This window comes from Sinohyriopsis cumingii, chromosome 1 (assembly GCF_028554795.1).
Source record: "Sinohyriopsis cumingii isolate HCF-2022 chromosome 1, ASM2855479v2, whole genome shotgun sequence".
Taxonomy (NCBI): domain Eukaryota; kingdom Metazoa; phylum Mollusca; class Bivalvia; order Unionida; family Unionidae; genus Sinohyriopsis; species Sinohyriopsis cumingii.
In genome coordinates this window covers 102,747,418-102,767,967 of record NC_142961.1, presented here as the reverse complement: position 1 = coordinate 102,767,967, position 20,550 = coordinate 102,747,418, and the positions used below count along the sequence as shown (strand labels likewise).

At 35.0% G+C, this 20,550-nt stretch overlaps 1 protein-coding gene across 1 annotated transcript in view; it reads left to right on the top strand.

Moving 5' to 3' along the window:
- Positions 1-20,550, top strand: part of LOC149807465 (uncharacterized) — a 496,731-nt gene that overhangs the window by 418,328 nt on the left and 57,853 nt on the right. Inside the window, exons 60-71 of the mRNA XM_089956330.1 lie at positions 1,314-1,537; positions 2,979-3,185; positions 5,592-5,711; positions 6,459-6,785; positions 8,177-8,386; positions 11,324-11,443; positions 12,492-12,600; positions 13,494-13,720; positions 14,063-14,287; positions 17,062-17,163; positions 18,490-18,660; positions 20,149-20,304. Of these exons, the coding sequence (XP_089812456.1) occupies positions 1,314-1,537; positions 2,979-3,185; positions 5,592-5,711; positions 6,459-6,785; positions 8,177-8,386; positions 11,324-11,443; positions 12,492-12,600; positions 13,494-13,720; positions 14,063-14,287; positions 17,062-17,163; positions 18,490-18,660; positions 20,149-20,304 (2,198 nt within the window). The remainder of the gene's footprint in view (positions 1-1,313; positions 1,538-2,978; positions 3,186-5,591; positions 5,712-6,458; positions 6,786-8,176; positions 8,387-11,323; positions 11,444-12,491; positions 12,601-13,493; positions 13,721-14,062; positions 14,288-17,061; positions 17,164-18,489; positions 18,661-20,148; positions 20,305-20,550) is intronic.

The following is a 20,550-nucleotide window of genomic DNA, read 5'->3' as shown; positions in this document are numbered from 1 at the left end:
TCTAAATTCTTTATGGTTATAAATGTTTTTATAATAATAAATGTAGCTTTTGTTAAGGTATACTGGAGTGTCTGCTTTATTAGATTGGTTTTTTAAAATAAGAGTTCTTTGGAACTGTTTTAATTTCCAGAAGTGAAAGTCTTAGAATAGTTCCTAATTGGACTGTCTCTTTCTCACTCATCTTTAAGAAAGGCATACCGTAATAACAGAATGGTGTACCAGGCTTGTACAGTGTAAATAAACTGGTTTACCAGGCATGTACAATGTAAACAGTAGGGTGTACCAGGCATGTACAATGTAAATAGTATGGTGTGCGAACAATATTGGACTCCCCTTGAACCTTTGTGCAAGGCAATACTCACCAATTTTAGCAGAATAGAGTGCTTACACAAAACACAAAGTAAATAAATTGTGTACATGACAAGAAATTATTTGTATTGATATCTGGCCTCCTTTCTGCTTCCTGTAATGCACTGTGGGGGAAGAATTAGTGGAAACATAGAATTTTAAAAAACTATCCATGTTTTAAAAGGACACTATCAATACTTAGCTTCAAATAGATTTGCTGCATGGACAATCTTATTCTGTCCAATATGGATTTTATAGTATTTTTGTGAACACATCTGATATATTATAATTTCAGCTCAAAACAGATTTTGTGAAAATGTTTATTAAAAATGTTGGCTGCTGAAGTTCGGTTTGACACTTCAAGCAGCCTTGTTTTATCAAATTTAATAAATGTTAATTTGAATCTGTTTGAATGGGTCATTTTCTGTCCAATTCACAATTCAGATAATTCATGACATTAAGATTCAGTTAATTGCAGAAAGGCAGGCAATTGCATTGACACAGTCAAATTTAGACGTACTTAGAGGCTTCTAAAAGCGGCGCTTGACTACAGATAATATGGTTGCATGATGCCTCCATCTATAGTGGAGATGAACATATTAGGAAGACCTTGAAGTGCTTTGACAAGAACTTCTGTAGTCATAAGACTTTTTACTGTCACTGATAGTATCAAGTCTGTTTAGTGCACAGTAAATACATTCTCCAAGGAGTAATCAGTGTAAAGTGTTTGGTCATTTTATTGTGTAGTGTGATTGTGGGGGTCATTCAGTGTGATTCCTGAGTAAAATTTATCCTATAATGTTACCTCACTCATTTTGTAGTTAGACGTATACATTGATTATAATTGCTTTGGCAAAGGATGCCAGACACTCTTAATTACTTGCAGTTCAGTTTCCTACACATGGTTGCTAGTATGGTCAATTTCATACATTGTGAGTTTATCAGATTTTTACCCACTCTTCTAGGTGATGAAGCCAAGAATGTGCAGAAGAAGATTGATGAAGTGCAGGTGAAGTTTGCTGAGTTGAGGGATAAACTCTCAGACACTCTGGAGCAAATGGAAGAGGCACTTCCCTTGGCCAAACGCTTCAGTGAAGCACATGCTAAGTTCATTGACTGGATCATAAAGATGGAGCCAAAGGTCAGAAACAAAGATCCCAGTGTTCCAGAGCCAGAGGAACAAGTTCAGGTCAGAATCTAAGACTTTTTATGTGTAAAATATAATTATATGCACACCATTGCACATATATTATATGTGTGCCCATTTGTCCATCTGTCAGTTGGTTCTTCTTGTAACATGATTTCCATCTTCACTAAGTGAATGAGAAGGAGGGCCGAGTTGACGTCATTCAGATCCTGGATGTTGCTCAGGTTGGGGGTGGGGATACTAGTTGTAATACTAAGAGCTGTCTAAATTTTGATACAGCTTCCATTATATGTGCATTGTGTTTTTGGTAACAATTTAACAAATGTAAGACTTGTGACAAAGGCATTTTTTTTCTTTGAGTGACCACTTGATTTTGTGAGTTTGGGGTGTTTAAAAATTAATGAGCTTTCACATCAGGTGGAGCGTTTATTGATTGAAAATTAAAAAAAAAAACACATTAATGTGACTTCATGAAAACGACTGGACCAATTTTAACCACATTTGTTTGGGATCATTTTGGCGATAAGATCTTTCAACCTAATCTTGGAACTCAATTAATTTATTGTTGTAAAAATTGGACTAGTTCTTCTTAGCATGTACTACCACCATGTGACTTTATGTCCCTCATATGCATAGGTGTTGGGCAGAAAAATCCCACTTAAAAGTCAGAATTTGTCAGTAGGAATGAGGCTGTAGCTTTGCCTCATTCCCGTCTTCAGGTTTTTATCCTTTGGGTGGGATTTCCCTCAATTTTCACTGGGCTCTGAGTGGCAGAGTGGTCTAAAGTGCTCTCCGTTATGGATCACTGCCATCTCACCTCTGTCTGCATAGGTTCGAGTTTCGGATTCAGCCAATGTGGGTATGTGAGAAAGCTTGCCAGCAGCTTCTCGAGGGTCGGTGGTTCTTTCCAGGGATTTCCTGGTTTCTTTCTCCACCATTAATACTGGCCGCCATGTATAGCCTATCATGTGCTGAAAAATGGCATTAAACCCTACAACAACAACAACCCTCGATTTTCACACATTTATGTTGGCAGAAACAAAATGTGGAATATCATTGGTATGGATATAGCATTAGACATGAAAGATTATTTTTGAAAGGTTTTTAGTTTGCTAGAAAGATTTATATATTTTAAAAAATAAAATTATTTTGTAAAGAAGGTTTACTCTGTATAGGCTAGAAACGTTTGCAGATGTTCATGACATCATCTACAGTACCAGTGCACTTGTGTAGAATTAGTGTATCCCACATGCCTTTTTCATGTGGACAAATTGACCTTGCATATTTAGGAATGAGACAATATGAGATCAATTTTCTAGTGGCAGTGGTGGTCTCAACATTGAATTTTATGTTAAAATGTTTGCGAGTGAGAAACAGGTAGGGGTCATGAGACACAGATGCAGTATTAGACACCAAGCTTCACACAACACCAAAACTTTTGTTCAGTTCTGCGTGGACAATTAAATTTTGCATTTTATTCCAGAAACTTTTGGAAGAGCTGAAGGAAATAGAGCCAGTGATTGAGGTACTGAATAATGATGGCAGCCAACTGGCAGAACTTGCCCCAGGTGATGCAGGATTCAAGGTTGAGGACACAATCAACAAGGACATGAAGAGGTTTGAGGTTGTCAGCGATTTCATTCAAAAGAAAGCAGATAAGTTCAAGGCTTCCAAACAAAAGAGTGCTGAGGTAAGTAGACCTACAGAACTGAGAGCATTAGTTGCCCTTAGGTGACAGGTAGTATTTTTAAGTAATCTCTATTTTTAAAATAACGTTAATTTTTCAGATAAAATGACCCTGGGACAGGTCATGAGAATAATGCAGTTATTGCTGGTAGCAAAAGAACAAACTGAAAAAGACTTTTAATGGGCTGATACATATTGCTGTACTTTCTACAGATTTAGCTGGGTTCATGAATTTTATCTTTCTTGCCAAACATTTTGTGTTAAAATACTCTGCATTCTTTCTTTATTTCTCAGAGGTCATTTGAGCTTATGGTATAGTCCTGCATCCACTGCATAGTCTGTTCATTTCTCCTTCAGCAGTTGTTTCTCAATACTTTCTAATCTAATCATTTTCAATTAGATTAAAGGACTCATGCTTGGAAACACTATGATAATAAAATTCAGTAACTTTAAATTTCTAAATGCTCATGATCAAACCTCTTTATTTCAGTATAGACACCTCCTAGATGGAAAACTTATGTATGGAGAAAATCATATGAGCTGTAGCATTATTTTTTGATCATGTGTTGGAAACATGTTTTCAGTTCCATAACTTAAATTATCAGGTACTAATTTTAGTAAATTAGTGCTCCAAAGTCAAAATCTGATTCATATTGGTTCAGCTGTTCGCCGTGTCTTGTTTGTATGAAGTTTATATGCCCTTTGATCGCCGTGTCTTGCTGGTGTGAAGTTTATATGCCCTTTGATCGCCGTGTCTTGTTGGTGTGAAGTTATATGCCCTTTGATTGTCATGTCTTGTTGGTTTGAAGTTTATATGCCCTTGCAATTGCTATTTAAGTCATGAGACCTTAGCTTCCCCTCAGTTTATGGTGGGCTTTAGTATCACCGCCTTATATTTGCAGCCAATTCCAGGCATTTTTATTTTATTTAATCAAGACAACTGATGGATTCAACTATGAGTGACATCCATCCATGCATGTTAATCAGGAGATCTTGCGACCAATTGGACGAGCTTGTGTACACTCTTAAGGACATGTATATGATCATATTTTGATCAGATCAGATGTGTAAGCTTGTATCATCAAGATATTTGATGAATTTTATTATGAGTGACATCCATGCAAGTGTAATGAGTTGGTCTTCTTGCTGATTGGCTGAGTTTGTGTACACTCCAGAGCCCACTTTTCTGATTAGATTTGGTATGTAAACTTCTACCATCAGGACATTGGATGAATTTAGGTATGAGCCACACTAACACACATTAATTCAATCATGCATCTAATTGTCAGAGATGGCGAACAATTATGGCCATATTTCTGGTCAGATTTTTAAAAGATTTGGCATGTGAGTTTTGTTCATCACAAGTTTGATTATGAGCAACATCCATGTGTATTAAGAAGGATCCAGGCTGATTGGATGATGGGAATCAAACCCACAACCTTCTGGTCATGAGTTCAGTGCCTTAACCACTAAGCCATTGCAGTTTTGTTGGGTGGGGCTCGTGTTGGTTTCCAGACGTCTTGGGACATGGGTTAGAAAAGACTCCTGAATTTGTACACACTAAACAGATTAACTCACCTTGTAATGCCATGTAAGTGTTAATGCTTTATGGGTGGAGCTATGAACAGTGTCTAATATATGAATTAGTGTCGAGTCCCCAGGAGCAGAGAGATGTCCAGAGGGTAATGCTGGTTGTATGAATGATGTCCTTTCAGTGCAGAGAAAATTATCCAATATATGGTCTTGGAATGAAAATAAATGGCACCTAATGTAATAAACAATGTAGCAAATGTAGTAATGTAGTAAATATGCCCTCCAAGCATTTCTTACCCTTCTACAGTATCAGTACATTAGTTAACTTAAATTAATAATCTGATGTACATCTACATCACAGGTGAGAGATATCAGACCCACTTGGGCCTTTTGTTATGCGTTTCAGTGAATAATGATCCTCATATGGAACTGATAAGAGACCTTCACCAATCCAAAATTTGAGTAAGAAATTGACATCCACAAAAATAAATAAATTCACAGCATAAAGTCAAATTCTTAAAATTTTTATTTCTGACCAAAGTAGAAAGTTTTATTTGTTTTTCCAGTATTATGGAGTAACAATCATCTGTCGATTTCTTTGCATTTTCACAACAGTATTAGGAATTTGAATGTGTGAGAACATATTTAAGTACTGTATATATTATACTCACTTATAAGTCGAGTCCAACTACAAAGATTTTGATCTGCTGGTGCATTATGGCAGATCTGGGTCTGTGCAGTTTGCAGTTTGATTCAACTTTTAAGTGAGTATATACAGTAATTTAATTCTTGTTGCTAATTAGAATCTTTTAGGAATAGACTCAAGTCCTTTGCATCAGGCTTAATGATATATTACTCTAATACATATGTGATTTAGGTTATTGGTGAAATAGACAGCTTGCTGGACTGGTTTGAGAGAGTAGAAGGTACTCTCATGTCAGCTGAGCCAATTAGCAGCAACCCCAACAAACTGCAGGAACAGCTTAACCAACAAAAGGTACTAAGATTTTGTGTTCATTTTCATTCAATATTTCCATTGTAGGAATTTTACAATTACATGTCATTGTGTATAAGACCAGTGTCTAATGATGTCATATGTTGAATTGTACTATTTTGTAAGGTAAACAATTCCATTTCATTTTATTCTTTATAGAATCTATTTTGTGATAATTTCATATAAAATTTATTAAACTTTATTATAATCTCCATGTTCCATTCAGTGTGCTTTTGAAACATGAAAATCATTAAACATATTTACAAATTTTAAATGAAGTGAGCACTTTTTATCAGATCATTTGTGTCTTCATTTGACCAAGTTCACGCATGGTATTGATGTTGCAATTACCATTATTATTTTACAAAATTAAATATTAAAAAAACAAACAACTGAGGCATGTTTCTTATTTACTTAAATATGTTTTTCAGCATTTTTTTAATTGAAATTCAAATTGGACTTGACCTATATCTGACCCATCCAAAATTTGCAATTTCTTACTTTTTTGGGCAACAAAATTTACATTGCCACTTCATAGCTTATTTTCTTGATTTATGAACATTGCTGATTATTGGTATTCCTCACATAAAAGAAATATCTGGAGGTTATTATTTTTAATGCAGAATTAAGATGCAATCAGTCAAAAATGCACATGTACCATATTTATTCACATTTATTGTATTAGATGTATATTTAGACATGGTGACATGGAAATATGCAGTAAAGATTTATACATTTCCATGATCACAGAACATCAATGAAGAAATCAACAACCAGAAGACCAAAGCCCGTGATTTGATTGCGGCAGGCAAGAGGCTTATGAGAGAAAACTCCGTTGAGGAAGATACTGAGATGCAGGACAAAATGGATGCCTTAAAGCAGCGAGGGGAAGCTGTTTCTAAGATTGGCAATGATAAGCTTAGCCAGCTGGAACAAGCCCTCCCATTGGCTAGAACCTTCCTTGATACTCATCACGACCTCTTAACCTGGTTTGCTGAAGTCGAGCCATTACTGGCCGAGTTAGAAGTCATGACCATCAACCAGGAGACTGTCAAGAAACAGCAAGACAGAGTTAAGGTAAATTTAGTGTTTGATGGCATTCTTTTAGTGGTGACTGTCTTTAATATAATAAACAGTTGACAGAGGTAGGGTGGTGGGTTGTCTGGTTCTTTTAAACAGCCTTCTCTCTATGACTTAACAATATAGTTGGTAGCAACAATAATCTTGACTTAAGTTTGTTGCACTTTTACAATTGTTTTGACTGTTTACCTGATGGACTGAGAAAGAAAAAGTATTTACTTCAAAAAAATCATCAGTTTAGTGATTATTCTGGGGTAGGCTTGCAGTTCTCCGTTAAAGGAAGTATTAGACTAATAAATGTGGACAGAACTGTGAGTGAGATCTTAGCCATACAAGCCATTGTCAAGCAGCCTTCAGTTTTGAGTTGAGTTCCTTGCCCCTAAAATTATCTTTGCTACTAATTTTGTATGAAAACTTCCTTTTCAATGTACTTAATAAGCCAGACTTTTGGAATGTCCTCAGGATAGGTGTGTAAGCAGCTTTCAAGTTTAAGTAAAAGTAGCATTGACACTGATTATATTTTTACTGTCCTACCTGGTGCAAAAGACAATACACAACAAGCAAAATGTCCATCCTTCCGTCCATTCATCTGGCAACAATCAGATTTTCTGTGGATCCTGGTGGCCACGTGGTCTAAAAGTGCTTGCCTTTACAGATCATTCACATCTCACTTATGTCCATTTGGATTCAAGTCTAGGCCTGCCAGTAATCTCACTTATGTCCATTTGGATTCAAGTCTAGGCCTGCCAGTATCTTCCTGTAGATCAGTGGTTCTTACAGGGAGTTTTCTGGGTTCTTCCTCCTTTAAATATACTGGCTTCCATTTATAGCCTATCATGTGCTGCAAAATGGTGTTATAGCATCAGAGGGGAAGAATATCTGTATAGATTGATGTCAAGTAGATGGTCAAGGTCAGACAAAGCAGTTATTTACATTTTAGGTGGTTGGGCAATGTGTTTTGGCATTACTGTATGTTATTGCCATAAATGAATTGTGACCATTGTAAAGATGTTTACCTTGGGACATAAATATTGGAAGTCTAAAGGTTAAGGTCACTGGTCAGCTTTATAGTTTCTTAGTGAGTGGAAAAACTTGTATCATATGTCTAAATATAGGCTTATAGCTAGATTCACAAGTGTACATAGACATACTTGGGGATGATGAATCCAGGCATCAAAAGGGTAAATTTTGGGGTAAATTCTTAAGAACTGTATAAAGGGACTACATCTTCTGTCTCCATACAAGTATTCTTATCAGATTTGCCACATATTGGGTTGACACAAGATCGGAAGTCAAGGTCACTGGGGTTTAGTTCTGTGTTACCAAGGGTTGTGAAGCCATCTTTGCAGATGAGGTGGGATATTTACATACACTTCAATCACCCATAGGTCCTGAAGCAAGACGTGCAGGATCACAAGCCAGTGGTTGATAAACTTAACCGTACTGTGGCAGCCCTATCCAAACTGTATCTGGGGGAGGAGGAGCTTGCCAACATTCAGGACATCACACAGGGTGACAACAAGCGAGTCGAGGATATCACAGCTGCTATTAATGAGCGTTTCTTGTCCATTGATGAGGCTCTTCAACAGGCCACTGAGGTTAGTATATTGTAGATAAAGAGTAATTTATCAGATTTCTAGTCTGCCAACAATTTTGAGTTTATTACATTTATTATATTTATTTTTAATATTTATTTTAACTTTGGAATATAATCTGCTATATATAATGGAGGAAACATTTTTAAAATGTAATAGGATTGATTGCATTAAGGGATTTTGGAGTAGGTTAATACCATGGAAGATAATGCACAAGAACCATAGAAAGCAACACCTGCTTATTTGGCTGAGATTGGTTGTGAAATCAGTGGTTTTCATTTATTTTCTGTGGGCATGCTTATTTGGCTGAGATTGCTTGTGAAACCAGTGGTTTTCATTTATTTTCTGTGGGCATACTTTTTTGTGCTTATTTGGCCAAGATTGGTTGTGAAATCAGTGGTTTTCATTTATTTTCTATGGGCATACTTTTTTGTGCTCATTTTGGCTGAGATTGGTTGTGAAATCAGTGGTTTTCATTTATTTTCTGTGGATATGCATTTTTTTTGAGGTTTTGTAAAACAGTATGTTTTCTTGGATACCTGCATCAGTAGATTTGCAGATTACTAGTCTGCCAACAATTTTGAGTTTATTACATTTATTATATTTATTTTTAATATTTATTTTAACTTTGGAATATAATCTGCTATATATAATGGAGGAAACATTTTTAAAATGTAATAGGAATGATTGCATTAAGGGATTTTGGAGTAGGTTAATACCACGGAAGATAATGCACAAGAACCATAGAAAGCAACACCTGCTTATTTGGCTGAGATTGGTTGTAAAATCAGTGGTTTTCATTTATTTTCTGTGGGCATACTTTTTTGTGCTTATTTGGCTGAGATTGGTTGTAAAATCAGTGGTTTTCATTTATTTTCTGTGGGCATGCTTTTTTGTGCTTATTTGGCTGAGATTGGTTGTGAAATCACTGGTTTTCATTTATTTTCTGTGGGCATACTTTTTTGTGCTTATTTGGCTGAGATTGGTTGTGAAATCAGTGATTTTCATTTATTTTCTGTGGGCATGCTTATTTGGCTGAGATTGGTTGTGAAATCAGTGGTTTTCATTTATTTTCTGTGGGCATACTTTTTTGTGCTTATTTGGCTGAGATTGGTTGTGAAATCAGTGGTTTTCATTTATTTTCTGTGGGCATACATTTTTTAAGGTTTTGTAAAACAGTATGTTTTCTTGGATACCTTCATCAGTGGATTTGCTAGTTTCATAGTTTGGATATTTATGGTTATTTAAGTTTGTGGAGTAACTTCTACTGGGCTGCAATTAGTGTATATTTGTATTAATTAGCACTGGTGCTTCAAGCAATAGTTTTAGCATTTTACAGTCTTGTTGCTTTCTGATTAAAAAAATGAGATGTGGTTTCAGAAGGATTACAATTTTAACAGGAAAGTTTCCAACCTGTAATTACAAGTATACATATATTATTTATGCTTTATGAATATTTTTCATTAGGATAGATTAAATCAGAGGTGGCAAACTTTCCAGTGCAAGTGCCACATACACAATTTTACACCTTGTCGCGGGCGCATAGTTCACTAAGTAAAATAATTAATATTTGAAATAGCAAAAACAAAAGGTTTTTTTAAATAACATCTAATTAATTTTCAGTTGTTAATATGTTGTTAATATTTGAAAACTTAACCTTCAAAAGAAGCACATTTATTTGATGAACAGAGTAACATAAACAGAGTCAGTGCGAATGATGACTTGTTCCTAGGCCACATGAAAACCCGCGGGCCGTAGTTTGCCCATTCCCGGATTAAATCGTTGTATATATCTTTTTTTTTATTTTCAGCAATATTTTCATCTGAATGAAGAATCAGTTTGAATAAGCATTGAATTAAATAAATTTTGATCATTTTGTTATCCTTTCTTTAATTGTTAATAATACTAGTACTTTAATACTTTTTCTCTTTTTTTCTCTATCCTTACTGATCTCACCTGTTGACTTTCAGGCAGTTGATGGTACCAGCAGCTGATAGCTGCTGCCTACATACCTGTGTATTCAAACAAAATAATGTTATACATGTGACATGTTTTTGTTGGATCTTTAACTTCTACGTTTGGCACAAGGTTGAAAGCTAGGAAAGTTGGCACCAAATGAATTAAGCGAAACTGCAATATTTGACGTGATGCAGATTTTGAACACCTAAGAACACCTGTTCTGTAGAACAAAAAATGCTTGGAGTATGCCATCTGCAATGTGAACATTGTTTGGGACATTTTGTGACTAGCATGTGAACATTATTTGTGTTATTGATTATTGAAATTTTTCTGTGTCACTGCCTGAGAACTAATACCTTTTGTCTTTATAACTGACAACAAACTGCTACACCTGTCTGTTGCATAACAGAAACAAATTTTTAAAAGATATAATGCTTTATAAGCTTAACTGGTCACATAGATCAGAATTGCTTATAGGATGGTCTATTTTCCTTCATCTGTCAATCTGTTTATCACAAGTTTATTATTGCTACTCATTCTAATGTAATTGGAGTAGTGCCATTAAAGTTTATAGACACATTCATCCCATGGTCTAGTTGGTTCTAAATGGATGGTGCTGCTCAGACATCCAATCTTGTTATTTCTCCTCCTCCAGAATGGGTGGTCATATCAACATGGGGGTTATCACTTAAAGACTTTTTATGATGATAAATTGTACCAATCTGACATTCAGTATGTCCACCATAGCAGCTAACTTGAAAATCTTGCTATCGCTGAAGAACAGCAGTTAAAGGAAGAAATGGTCTTGTCTTGAATTCCTGGAAATTCTTTTTTCCTTGTAGAGCATCAGTTAGTTCAAACAACTCCTGGTCTCGATTTCATAATGCTTTTGTTAAGGAAGAGCTTTTTTAAATGGTACAGCCCGTAATGTCTCTTTCTATTCTGTTCTCTTTGCTCATAAACAGAGTCTTGTGTTTACAGTTCACAGATAAACTGGATAACATACTGGAGATGCTGACCACTACTGATGAGCAGATGAGCAATGCTGAACCAATCTCGGCCCATCCAGACAAGATTCGAGAACAGATAATGGAAAATAATGTACATACATATATAGTCTATTGTTACCAAGCAACAAAGTATTGACAGAAGTTATAATCCTGAAAATATGAAGAAAATTTTTTTAGAAAATACTTTATTGGCTTTTCCACTTTTCTTTCTTTGAAATATATATCAAAGAGCATGATTGGTTTTTGTATCAGTGCTTTCTTTTTTTTCAAATTTACCTTCTCATCTTGAAATAAAGTTTGCAGAAGTTAAGACATTTTGGTCAAATTAACTTTCATCCAGTGTCAATGGGAACAAAGTAATTATTTTTCATTTCCTCCCACCACTAACGGAAGGATGCATGTTCATTCCTATTAATCTGCCCATAAATCTCTTGTAAACAAAATAGCTTAAAAACTGTCCAGTTGAGCCAGACATTATTTGATATTGTTATACCTTAATGCCAAATTAAGTTATGGTGATAGTGACCTTATTTTTTGTTAAAAAAATTTGTTATACATTTGTGTACTTTTTGGACTCTGATTTTTATTTACAAAACCCCAGCAATGGTATTTAAGCATAACTTCAGGTAGACATATAAAATTTGGTGTGCATATTAGTATTTTGTACCTAATTTGTCACCATTCAATTTTTTTTACATATTCTTATCAGAATGATTAAGCAAAAACCACTTGGGGTAGACAATGGAAACTTCTTAGGTTTATTTTTTTAAATGTATAGATGACCTGATTAGATTCTGGTGATTTTAGAAGAAAAAAAATTCTACAATTTTTGTACAGATTTGTAGCATATTTGGGGGTTGACGGTAATCTTGTAAGCCTGTTTAAGCAAAAATCAGTTCATGAAATATAATTGGCATATTTGTATTATTATGTGAAGAGTAGTTTTCCTTTGAGGAGATGTTCAGTGATCAATTTATAGGTCAGTCCTCCCTCTACCCTGAGTCATGTCCCTTTCAATAATTCTTTATTCTGTTTACACTCTACTTTTGGAGTATTCACTGTAGCAGTGATGCATGTGTTTATATATATATATATATATATATATATATATATATATATATATATATATATTATTTCAGACAATGATTGAAGAGACCCAGATGTGCCTAAATGCTCTGGAGTCTGTTCAGAACACTGCAGAAGAGCTCATCAAGCAGGCCCATGACTCCCAGGATGAGGCAGTCAAAGGTGAGTCTTGTGCAGCATTTGATTAAGGGTTTTATTTAGTATAGAATAAGGAGTGCATATAAAGCAATACTGAATCAAAGTCACAAACAGAACACAAGGATTGAAAAAGGGTGCAAATATAGAAAAACATGTCTTGAAAGACCACTGCTATTAAAGACCACCTGTCTTGAAAGACCAGATTCTCCATGCACAGATTTGTTGATTTTGCCTTTAGCTTTGTAACTATTTAAATCAAAGAGTATGCAATAAGATTTTCTTTTCATATGCTGGAGAAATTGGAATGAAAAATATTTACCTGATTCTGATAATTGTCAGTCAAAAGTTTAAGATAACTTCTCTCAGTTGTCAACTGTAAATATATTTTAAAAATATTCCCATGTGAGGAAAATGATACCTGTGCTTAACCATAGGTTACAGTCAATTAATTATATGACTGGCTTAATAAGTCAGACATTTTATCCAATGGCAGACCCTGCCAACCATTAGAATTATTAGTCATACAGAAATGACCCATGAAATAAGGACATAATGAATCAAAAATACAAATTACAGAAATAAAACTGCAGTAAAATCTGGACACTAGCTTGTCTGTGTTTGATATGGATCTGGGTTTCATATTAGTATTGTTGTTCAGGGAACCAGACCAACTTCACCTCAGATGCTTTAATTAGTCATGAAAAGGTCTTGGGATGGGCATATAATGCGTTCTTGTTTTATTTTTGTCTCATCTGTAAAGAACAGGTGTCACTTTGTTGGCAGCATCAGCATCACAATTTTGTTTCGATTTTATTGTGAAGTTTTTGAGATACCCCACATCACAGGTTGCAAATAAAACAGTGTTCCTTAAAACCTTGTTGAACAGTTGTTTAATTGGATTGTTTGTTTCATTGCAGAGGTCAAACAGAAGCTGATGGACCTTGTCAAGCTGTATGAGAAGATAATCAATTCTAGCCAGGATCGAAATCATGCTTTAGAGGACACACTGTATGTGTCCGAAAAGTTTTGGGATGATTACAATGCACTGAACCGGACACTGGCCAATCTTCAGAAGAGTATCATAGAGCAGGAGCCACCTGCTTTAGAGCCTGCTATAATCCGTGACCAGCAGGAAACACTGGAGGTTAGTAGGTCGCAGTGTCATCTGTTTCAGTCATAGGTTGGAAGATCCTGCTTTGCAATATGATATATTTAATGATATAATTAATAATAATTTGTTCTATTTAGACCTTGTCACTTGTTTAAAACATATAGCCATCAGATCATGTGCATGATTTACTGTCGTAAAATTAAATAAACTTTAAAATTATACTATTATATGTCAGTTGCAAAGTTTCAGACTTTTAACCAAACTACATAGTACCTTTTACAGGTATGTTTTCTCCAACATGGAGCAAATTCTGGAATAAAGATTATAGCAGTTGTCTGTCAGTAAATCAGCACCCATGATGACTTTATATTTCAGTCCCTTCGTGATGACATTGAGGCATCACAGTTTGACCTTGAAGAGGTTCATCAGACAGGTGAGCAATTGATGACACTCTGTGGGGTACCAGATAAGCCTGAAGTCCAAAAGAACATAGATGACCTCGACAAAGACTTGGCCAACCTGACTAAGGAATTTGACAAGCGCTCCAAGTCCCTTGAGGAAGCTCTCGAAAAAGCCATGCACTTCCAAGAAGAACTGATGGTAAATTGTTAAATTGAACTTGCACAGCTATTTATCTTGACAGTGTTGTGTATTCGGTGTTTCCTTTTAACTTAACCATACTCAAAATCCCATCATCACTTGCATCTTCTGGCAACAGACAGAAGTCTTAGGCATATTCCATTGCATTTTGATATTTTCATCCACAGGAATAACAATTGATAAGTGAATTCTGCAAGTTTTATTTATCAGTAAGTTAAAATAATTTTCCATGCTGTTCTAAATCTTGGGTTGATTCTTCTGAAACATCAAGCATTTAATTTGTTGCTGTTGGAATTTTACAAATTATTAGAATATTTTGTTAATTAGGCAGAACTTTCAAAATTGACACTGGATGAAAGTTAATGTGATGACAGTTTGAAATTATAAATACCAAGTCTATTTTTAAAAAATCCACACAACTGTTTTGATGAGACTGAGGCTATCACACATTTTACAGAATTTATATGGCCTTCTGCCTGGTTTTTGATGTCTGTATGATGGACCAATTGTGCCTTGTGTTTGATGGACCAGTTGTGCCTGGTGTATGATGGACCACTTGTGCCTGGTGTATGTTGTCTGTATGATGGACCAATTGTCCATATAGATGACAACCATTCTAGGTTTTGTGGAATTATTGCAAATGTTTGTGCAGATTCTACATTCTAAATTATATTGATGAAATTCCTGGGGGGAAAAATCTAAACTTGAGGGGAAATAATTCAACAGGATATTCCTATAAGGACATTGGATGAAAAATACTTTTGCACTGGTACATAGAATTTGGAATGTAATGTACATGCCAAGAAACCAGTCTGTTAGGCCATAAGTATGTGATTGAAGGTGGCAGAGATCTAAAGAAAATAAATATGCTGATAATTCAATCAACTTTGTGTATTGTTATTGATTTTGGCCAAGAATTTTATAAGAATTTCAAGTTCTAGGATTGGAAAAATGGATTCATTGTTTATTCTCATTCATCCTTGATTGTTTGACTGTGCATGCATATAAAAGACTCATTTGATGGTTGTGATCTTTAATGAACGTGTCATCCATTTTGGACAGTTGGACTACATTTCCTTAAATTTATAAAAAGATTCGTGATATGCAGGATCATCTCAGACTAGACTGAATGAGTAGTATAAATATTATAATTTCCCACTTTTTGGAATGTTTGACATGAACTCTACCAATGAATATATTCCAAGAACTGTATTACAATACAGCACTGTCATTTTCCTCAAGTATGTCTTTTGGGTGCTGCTGCAGGTCTTCCTTTTTGGGGTGAAGCTTTGAGAGGTTAAGCTCAAGGGCTGAGATTGGACAATACTTATGGCATTAATTTTTTTTTTAAATTAACTAAATGCTGTGTACTGTCAATAAATAATCTGACATGCCAAAATAACTAAAGAGGAAAACTAGTATATACCTCTTTATCTCAGTCTGCCTTGTACTAACACATTTTTCAAGATGATAATCACTGCTTGTAGTGATATTACCATGACTACACTTGGAATTGAGGAAATTCATTATTCCTTATTTCGGCATCACATACACTGAGAAGCTGGTTGTAACTTTACTGGTGAGTGGATAATTGACAACGTAACATTGATTTCATACATTCATCCCGCAGTAAATGAATCAGTTCAGACATTGCCTGTCCGGTGGTTTGTTTGTACAGCTCATCAAAATGTTGATACACGTAACTGTCATGTGTTGTCTTGTGCTACACAGAAGTTATTCATCATAAAACATGTTTTTTTTTTCTCCCTCTTCTGACCATACTTCATGTTGCAAGCCATAAGGATTGTATCAGGAACTGATGGCTATTTAAATCCTGTGAGGAAGCAGTGATGATGATCAGCTTTCTCATTTCACATTTAATTCAGGTGTCATTAGACTGAAACAGCTGATTATTACTTGTAAATGCCACAGACTTATTCATGTCAGCATTTTTCTTGTGTAAATGCCATTATAATCCATATTGTATACCTTAGTATGCAGTTTTCTTGAAGAGAGTCCTGTCTGTTTTATATGCACATGCATACAGTTCTCATGGCTGCAATTCATGGATGGCATACACTTTCCCTTAAATAGTCTGAAAAGCAACTGCTCTGGATTTATTAGTGTTCAACAAATCTTTCTTTGCCTAGATTTCAGATTTTCCTGTTCGGCATGCAAAAGTACCAGAACATAGCTATCATTATATTCTGCTTGTCAAGACATATTTGGAATACATTTAGGAGAAATAACTCTAATGGAATTTCATGATTTTCTAAATGGTGACAAGGCAGGGAAACATGCTAGAATGAGAGTGACATCATCACACAACGGAAATGCAATGTATTGTTCCCTGACACATGACATTCTGTATAGCAGTCATGCTGTATGAAATGTAATAATCAGCCTTTTTATTCCTTGTACAATTCTCAGCAGGAGCTTGAGTGCAACATGATTGGAAAGAAGCTAACAAGTACATGGTGTATCGTGTGTATGTCTTTCTATGTATATGTGTGTGTGTTATCTTATTGTATCCAGTTCAATTACAACTATTTTAGATCTTGAACATTTTAGCAACATAAATGCAGAAGACAACACACAAGCTGTTCTATCTAGTTTTTGGTTAAATCAGTGCTTCAGGCTATAGTGATGCTCATGTCACCAAATGCTTTTTCTTCTCTGCTGTTCAATGTTGCCCAGTAATTGTAAAGTGGAATAACCTAGTGTATGAAGCAACTGCTTGCTTCTATTTTTACCAAGTATTTTGTTTCCTTCAGAAAATGTTGGTGTGGTTACAGAAGAGAGAGGACAGACTGAGGGAGTTTAAACCAGTGGCATCAGAGTTTGATGCTATAAAGGGCCAACTGAACGAGATAAAGGTAAAATTTCAGCTTGCACGTGTTTGAAAGATACCATGTATACAGCAGACAACATAATGTGCGATCTGATCATGGTCTTTCCCGTGTGTTCTACTGATTACTCTTAACAGACTGCATAAACCCATATCTGCCAGCACATTATGTGTTGGCAGATCTAGGTCTATGCAGTTTTCAGTTGGACTGGACTTATAAAGAAGAATATACAGTATGGATCATTATAGGGCATATTCATAAATATATCACACCATGATTTCACTGAGTGACAATAATTATGTTTATCAAAGATTATAGTAGTTTATGTTTATCAAAGATTACAGTAGTACCTCTGACACTTTAAACTGCAAATTGTTTTACATGCAAAGCGTCTGAGTGATCAAACTGTAGATTATAGATTTTTTTTAAAATGATGTCTAGCTACTGATACAGAAGTGACACAATTACGTTAATTGGACATTGTGCATCAATTTGAGTATGCCACATGGGGGAGGTATGATTGCTGTCCTCATGTGAAATGAAGAAAAAATTCCAAGAATTGCCTCAGATTGAGAGATAACAACAAACCATTGCACTGCATGGTATTTGATACTGAAGTTTCTTCAACTATACTACAGGTAGAAAAGGTATATGTGTACTTCACAGACTTTTCATTTGAACAAATTGTTTACCATTGATGCTGGAATACCAAACTTTTTAAATACGTTTTCCAACTTGACAATAATAGTGCATGATATTTTGTTACACCTTACTAAAACTAGTAAGATTTGCAGAAACAAATCAGCTGCCTTACAGAGACAGTCTTGTTAGGGTTGGCAAGTCTTGTAATTTGTTCTCAAACCTTATGTAATTTACACAATGGTAGAAGCAGAAGCCAGTTTAATTTTGGGGTTACTAAGGTTAAGGTTACTGAATCTGAAAATGTGTTTATCCTTTCTGCGTGATAATTCAGGTTTCCTCTGCCTAATTTTCATCAGACTTCATAGGTAGACTACACTTGGGAAATAGCAATTTCAATATTGACTCCTAGGCAGAGGTAAAGGTCACGTCACTGAAGATGACATTGTATTTTTAGGGTTTCCACTTGATACATTTCTTGGATCAGATTTTCATCAGCCTACACTTTGGGCAGAGGCACCTGATATATGGACCCAGAGGTCAAAGGTGAAGGTTGCTGGAATTAAAATTATCATTTATGGTTCCGCCTGATAAGTTCACTTTCATCAGTTTTCCACAGCCAAATTTTGTCAGCTTCATAAGTACACATGAAACTACATTCTTAGTTCTGCATAGAAACTTGATATAAAACTAAATTTGTGTGTCTTCTTATAGTTGTTCAAAGCTGACATTGATCCCAAACAAGTTGATGTTGAGGCACTCAATCATAAGGCCAGTGACCTTGTTAAAGGTGCAAGCCCAGATCAGGCAGAGGTTGTCTTGGAACCCATGGCCACAGTGAACAGAAAATGGGAAGCCCTGCAGGATAACATCGGAGAGAGACAGGTAAGGCCTACTCTGGGATACTTTATTTAAATATTTATTAGTCTGAATGCAGCTATGAATTTATCACTTAATATCCAGCATGGATCAAAAATTATAGTCATCCTATTTTAAAGTGTTCCTAAAAGAGTCTTGGTTTATCACTAAAGAAAATTGTGAGGATATCCTCAAATTTGTCCACTCCTTTAAATCAAAAAATAGATTTCCTAGTTTGCATTTTATAAAAAATAGAGACATTTTTGTCCTTTCTTCTATCTAATCCTCTGTGAAGCATTTCCATGTTCTAAGAATATCACAATAAAAGATTTAAAACTCAGTTTGAGGAGAAATTATGAGGAATTTAATGGGACTGGGTCCTGGAGCTTAATGGCAGATGATAATTAATAATTAAGGCTGCAGCCTTTCCTGATGACCCTGTCATGAAACAACTGAGTACATGACAACTGTATGTGAATCCAGTTCACAGCCTGTCCTGATGACCCTGTCATAAAACAACTGAGTACATGACAACTGTATGGGAATCCAGTTCACAGCCTGTCCTGATGACCTTGTCATAAACAACTGAGTACATGACAACTGTATGGGAATCCAGTTCACAGCATGTCAGCACCTAGTGGATGTTGGTATATTTTTATGGTTGGGTTGAGTGAAGCAATAGCAGTTACATGGCTTTCGTAAGGGCACAACAGCATTGGCCAAGATGAGACTTGAACCCAAGACCTTCTGATCTGGAGTCCAGTGTTTACCAATATTCTGTGCTTTCCATCAGATTATTTTTTGTGCTTTGTGACCTTCTCTGAGTAGATGTAAATTTTATTTATTTGTAGATATTTTGTACTGATCAAAAGATGCTCAGTTCAAAATACTCAGAAATTTTTTAACAGAATTGTAAAATGTGTCGTGATAGTTTATAAATATTGAATATTATGTAATGCCAAGATGAGAGTATCTCTGTCTATAAAAGGTTATATATGTGTATCAAAGATATTTTAATTTCAGTATTTGTATTGTCATTCTTCTCTCTAGATCACAGTTATCAGATATCATTTTACTTGGAAACTTAATTTTCCTTTTCCTAATTTAATTTGTTTGCATAATTACAATGTACCTAGTGTAGTTTAAAACAAAAATTGTAAAGTTTTGTGTAAGAGGAAAGAGTTATTAGATCATTTCTTAAATAAAAATTGTATGCAAAAATTGCAAAGTTTTGTGTAAGAGGAAAGAGTTATTAGATCATCTCTTAAATAAAAATTGTATGTAAAAATTGCAAAGTTTTGTGTAAGAGGAAAGAGTTATTAGATAAATAAAAATTGTATGCAAAACTTGCAAAACGTTCCATGGCATTAATGTTGGGTGAAATTCATATTTTTATTGTTCAGTTTTTTTAATACCTTCCATCTTGCCCTCATAGTGATGTAGAAATGATGAGTCCTAATTTAATAGATACATCTTAATAAGACTTGTGCTTTAACTTTGCCGATTTATTTTCAGCGACTGTTGCAACTGGCTGTGCTTAACATGGGTCAGTTTGAACATGCCATTAATGAACTGCTGTCTTGGATGGACACAACAGAACAAACTCTGGATGATGCCAAACCAGTGGCTGGGGATACCAAACTCATTGAGATTGAATTGTCCAAACACAAGGTTAAAAAACAAGAATGCATTTAAATGTTAATTACTGATACAGCAATTGCAGCATTGTCTCTAAATTTCAATCACTGTTAATCAGTACAAATATAATTATTATGTGTCCTCAAATTTATGGGGTAGAGAACTCAGAAGAAAATTGGGCAAATTTTAGGTATTTCAGAAAACATAACTTTTTTAACCGACATTATTTGTGCACAAACACAGAAGAATTAAATAAAAAAAATGTACATAAAGTTATCA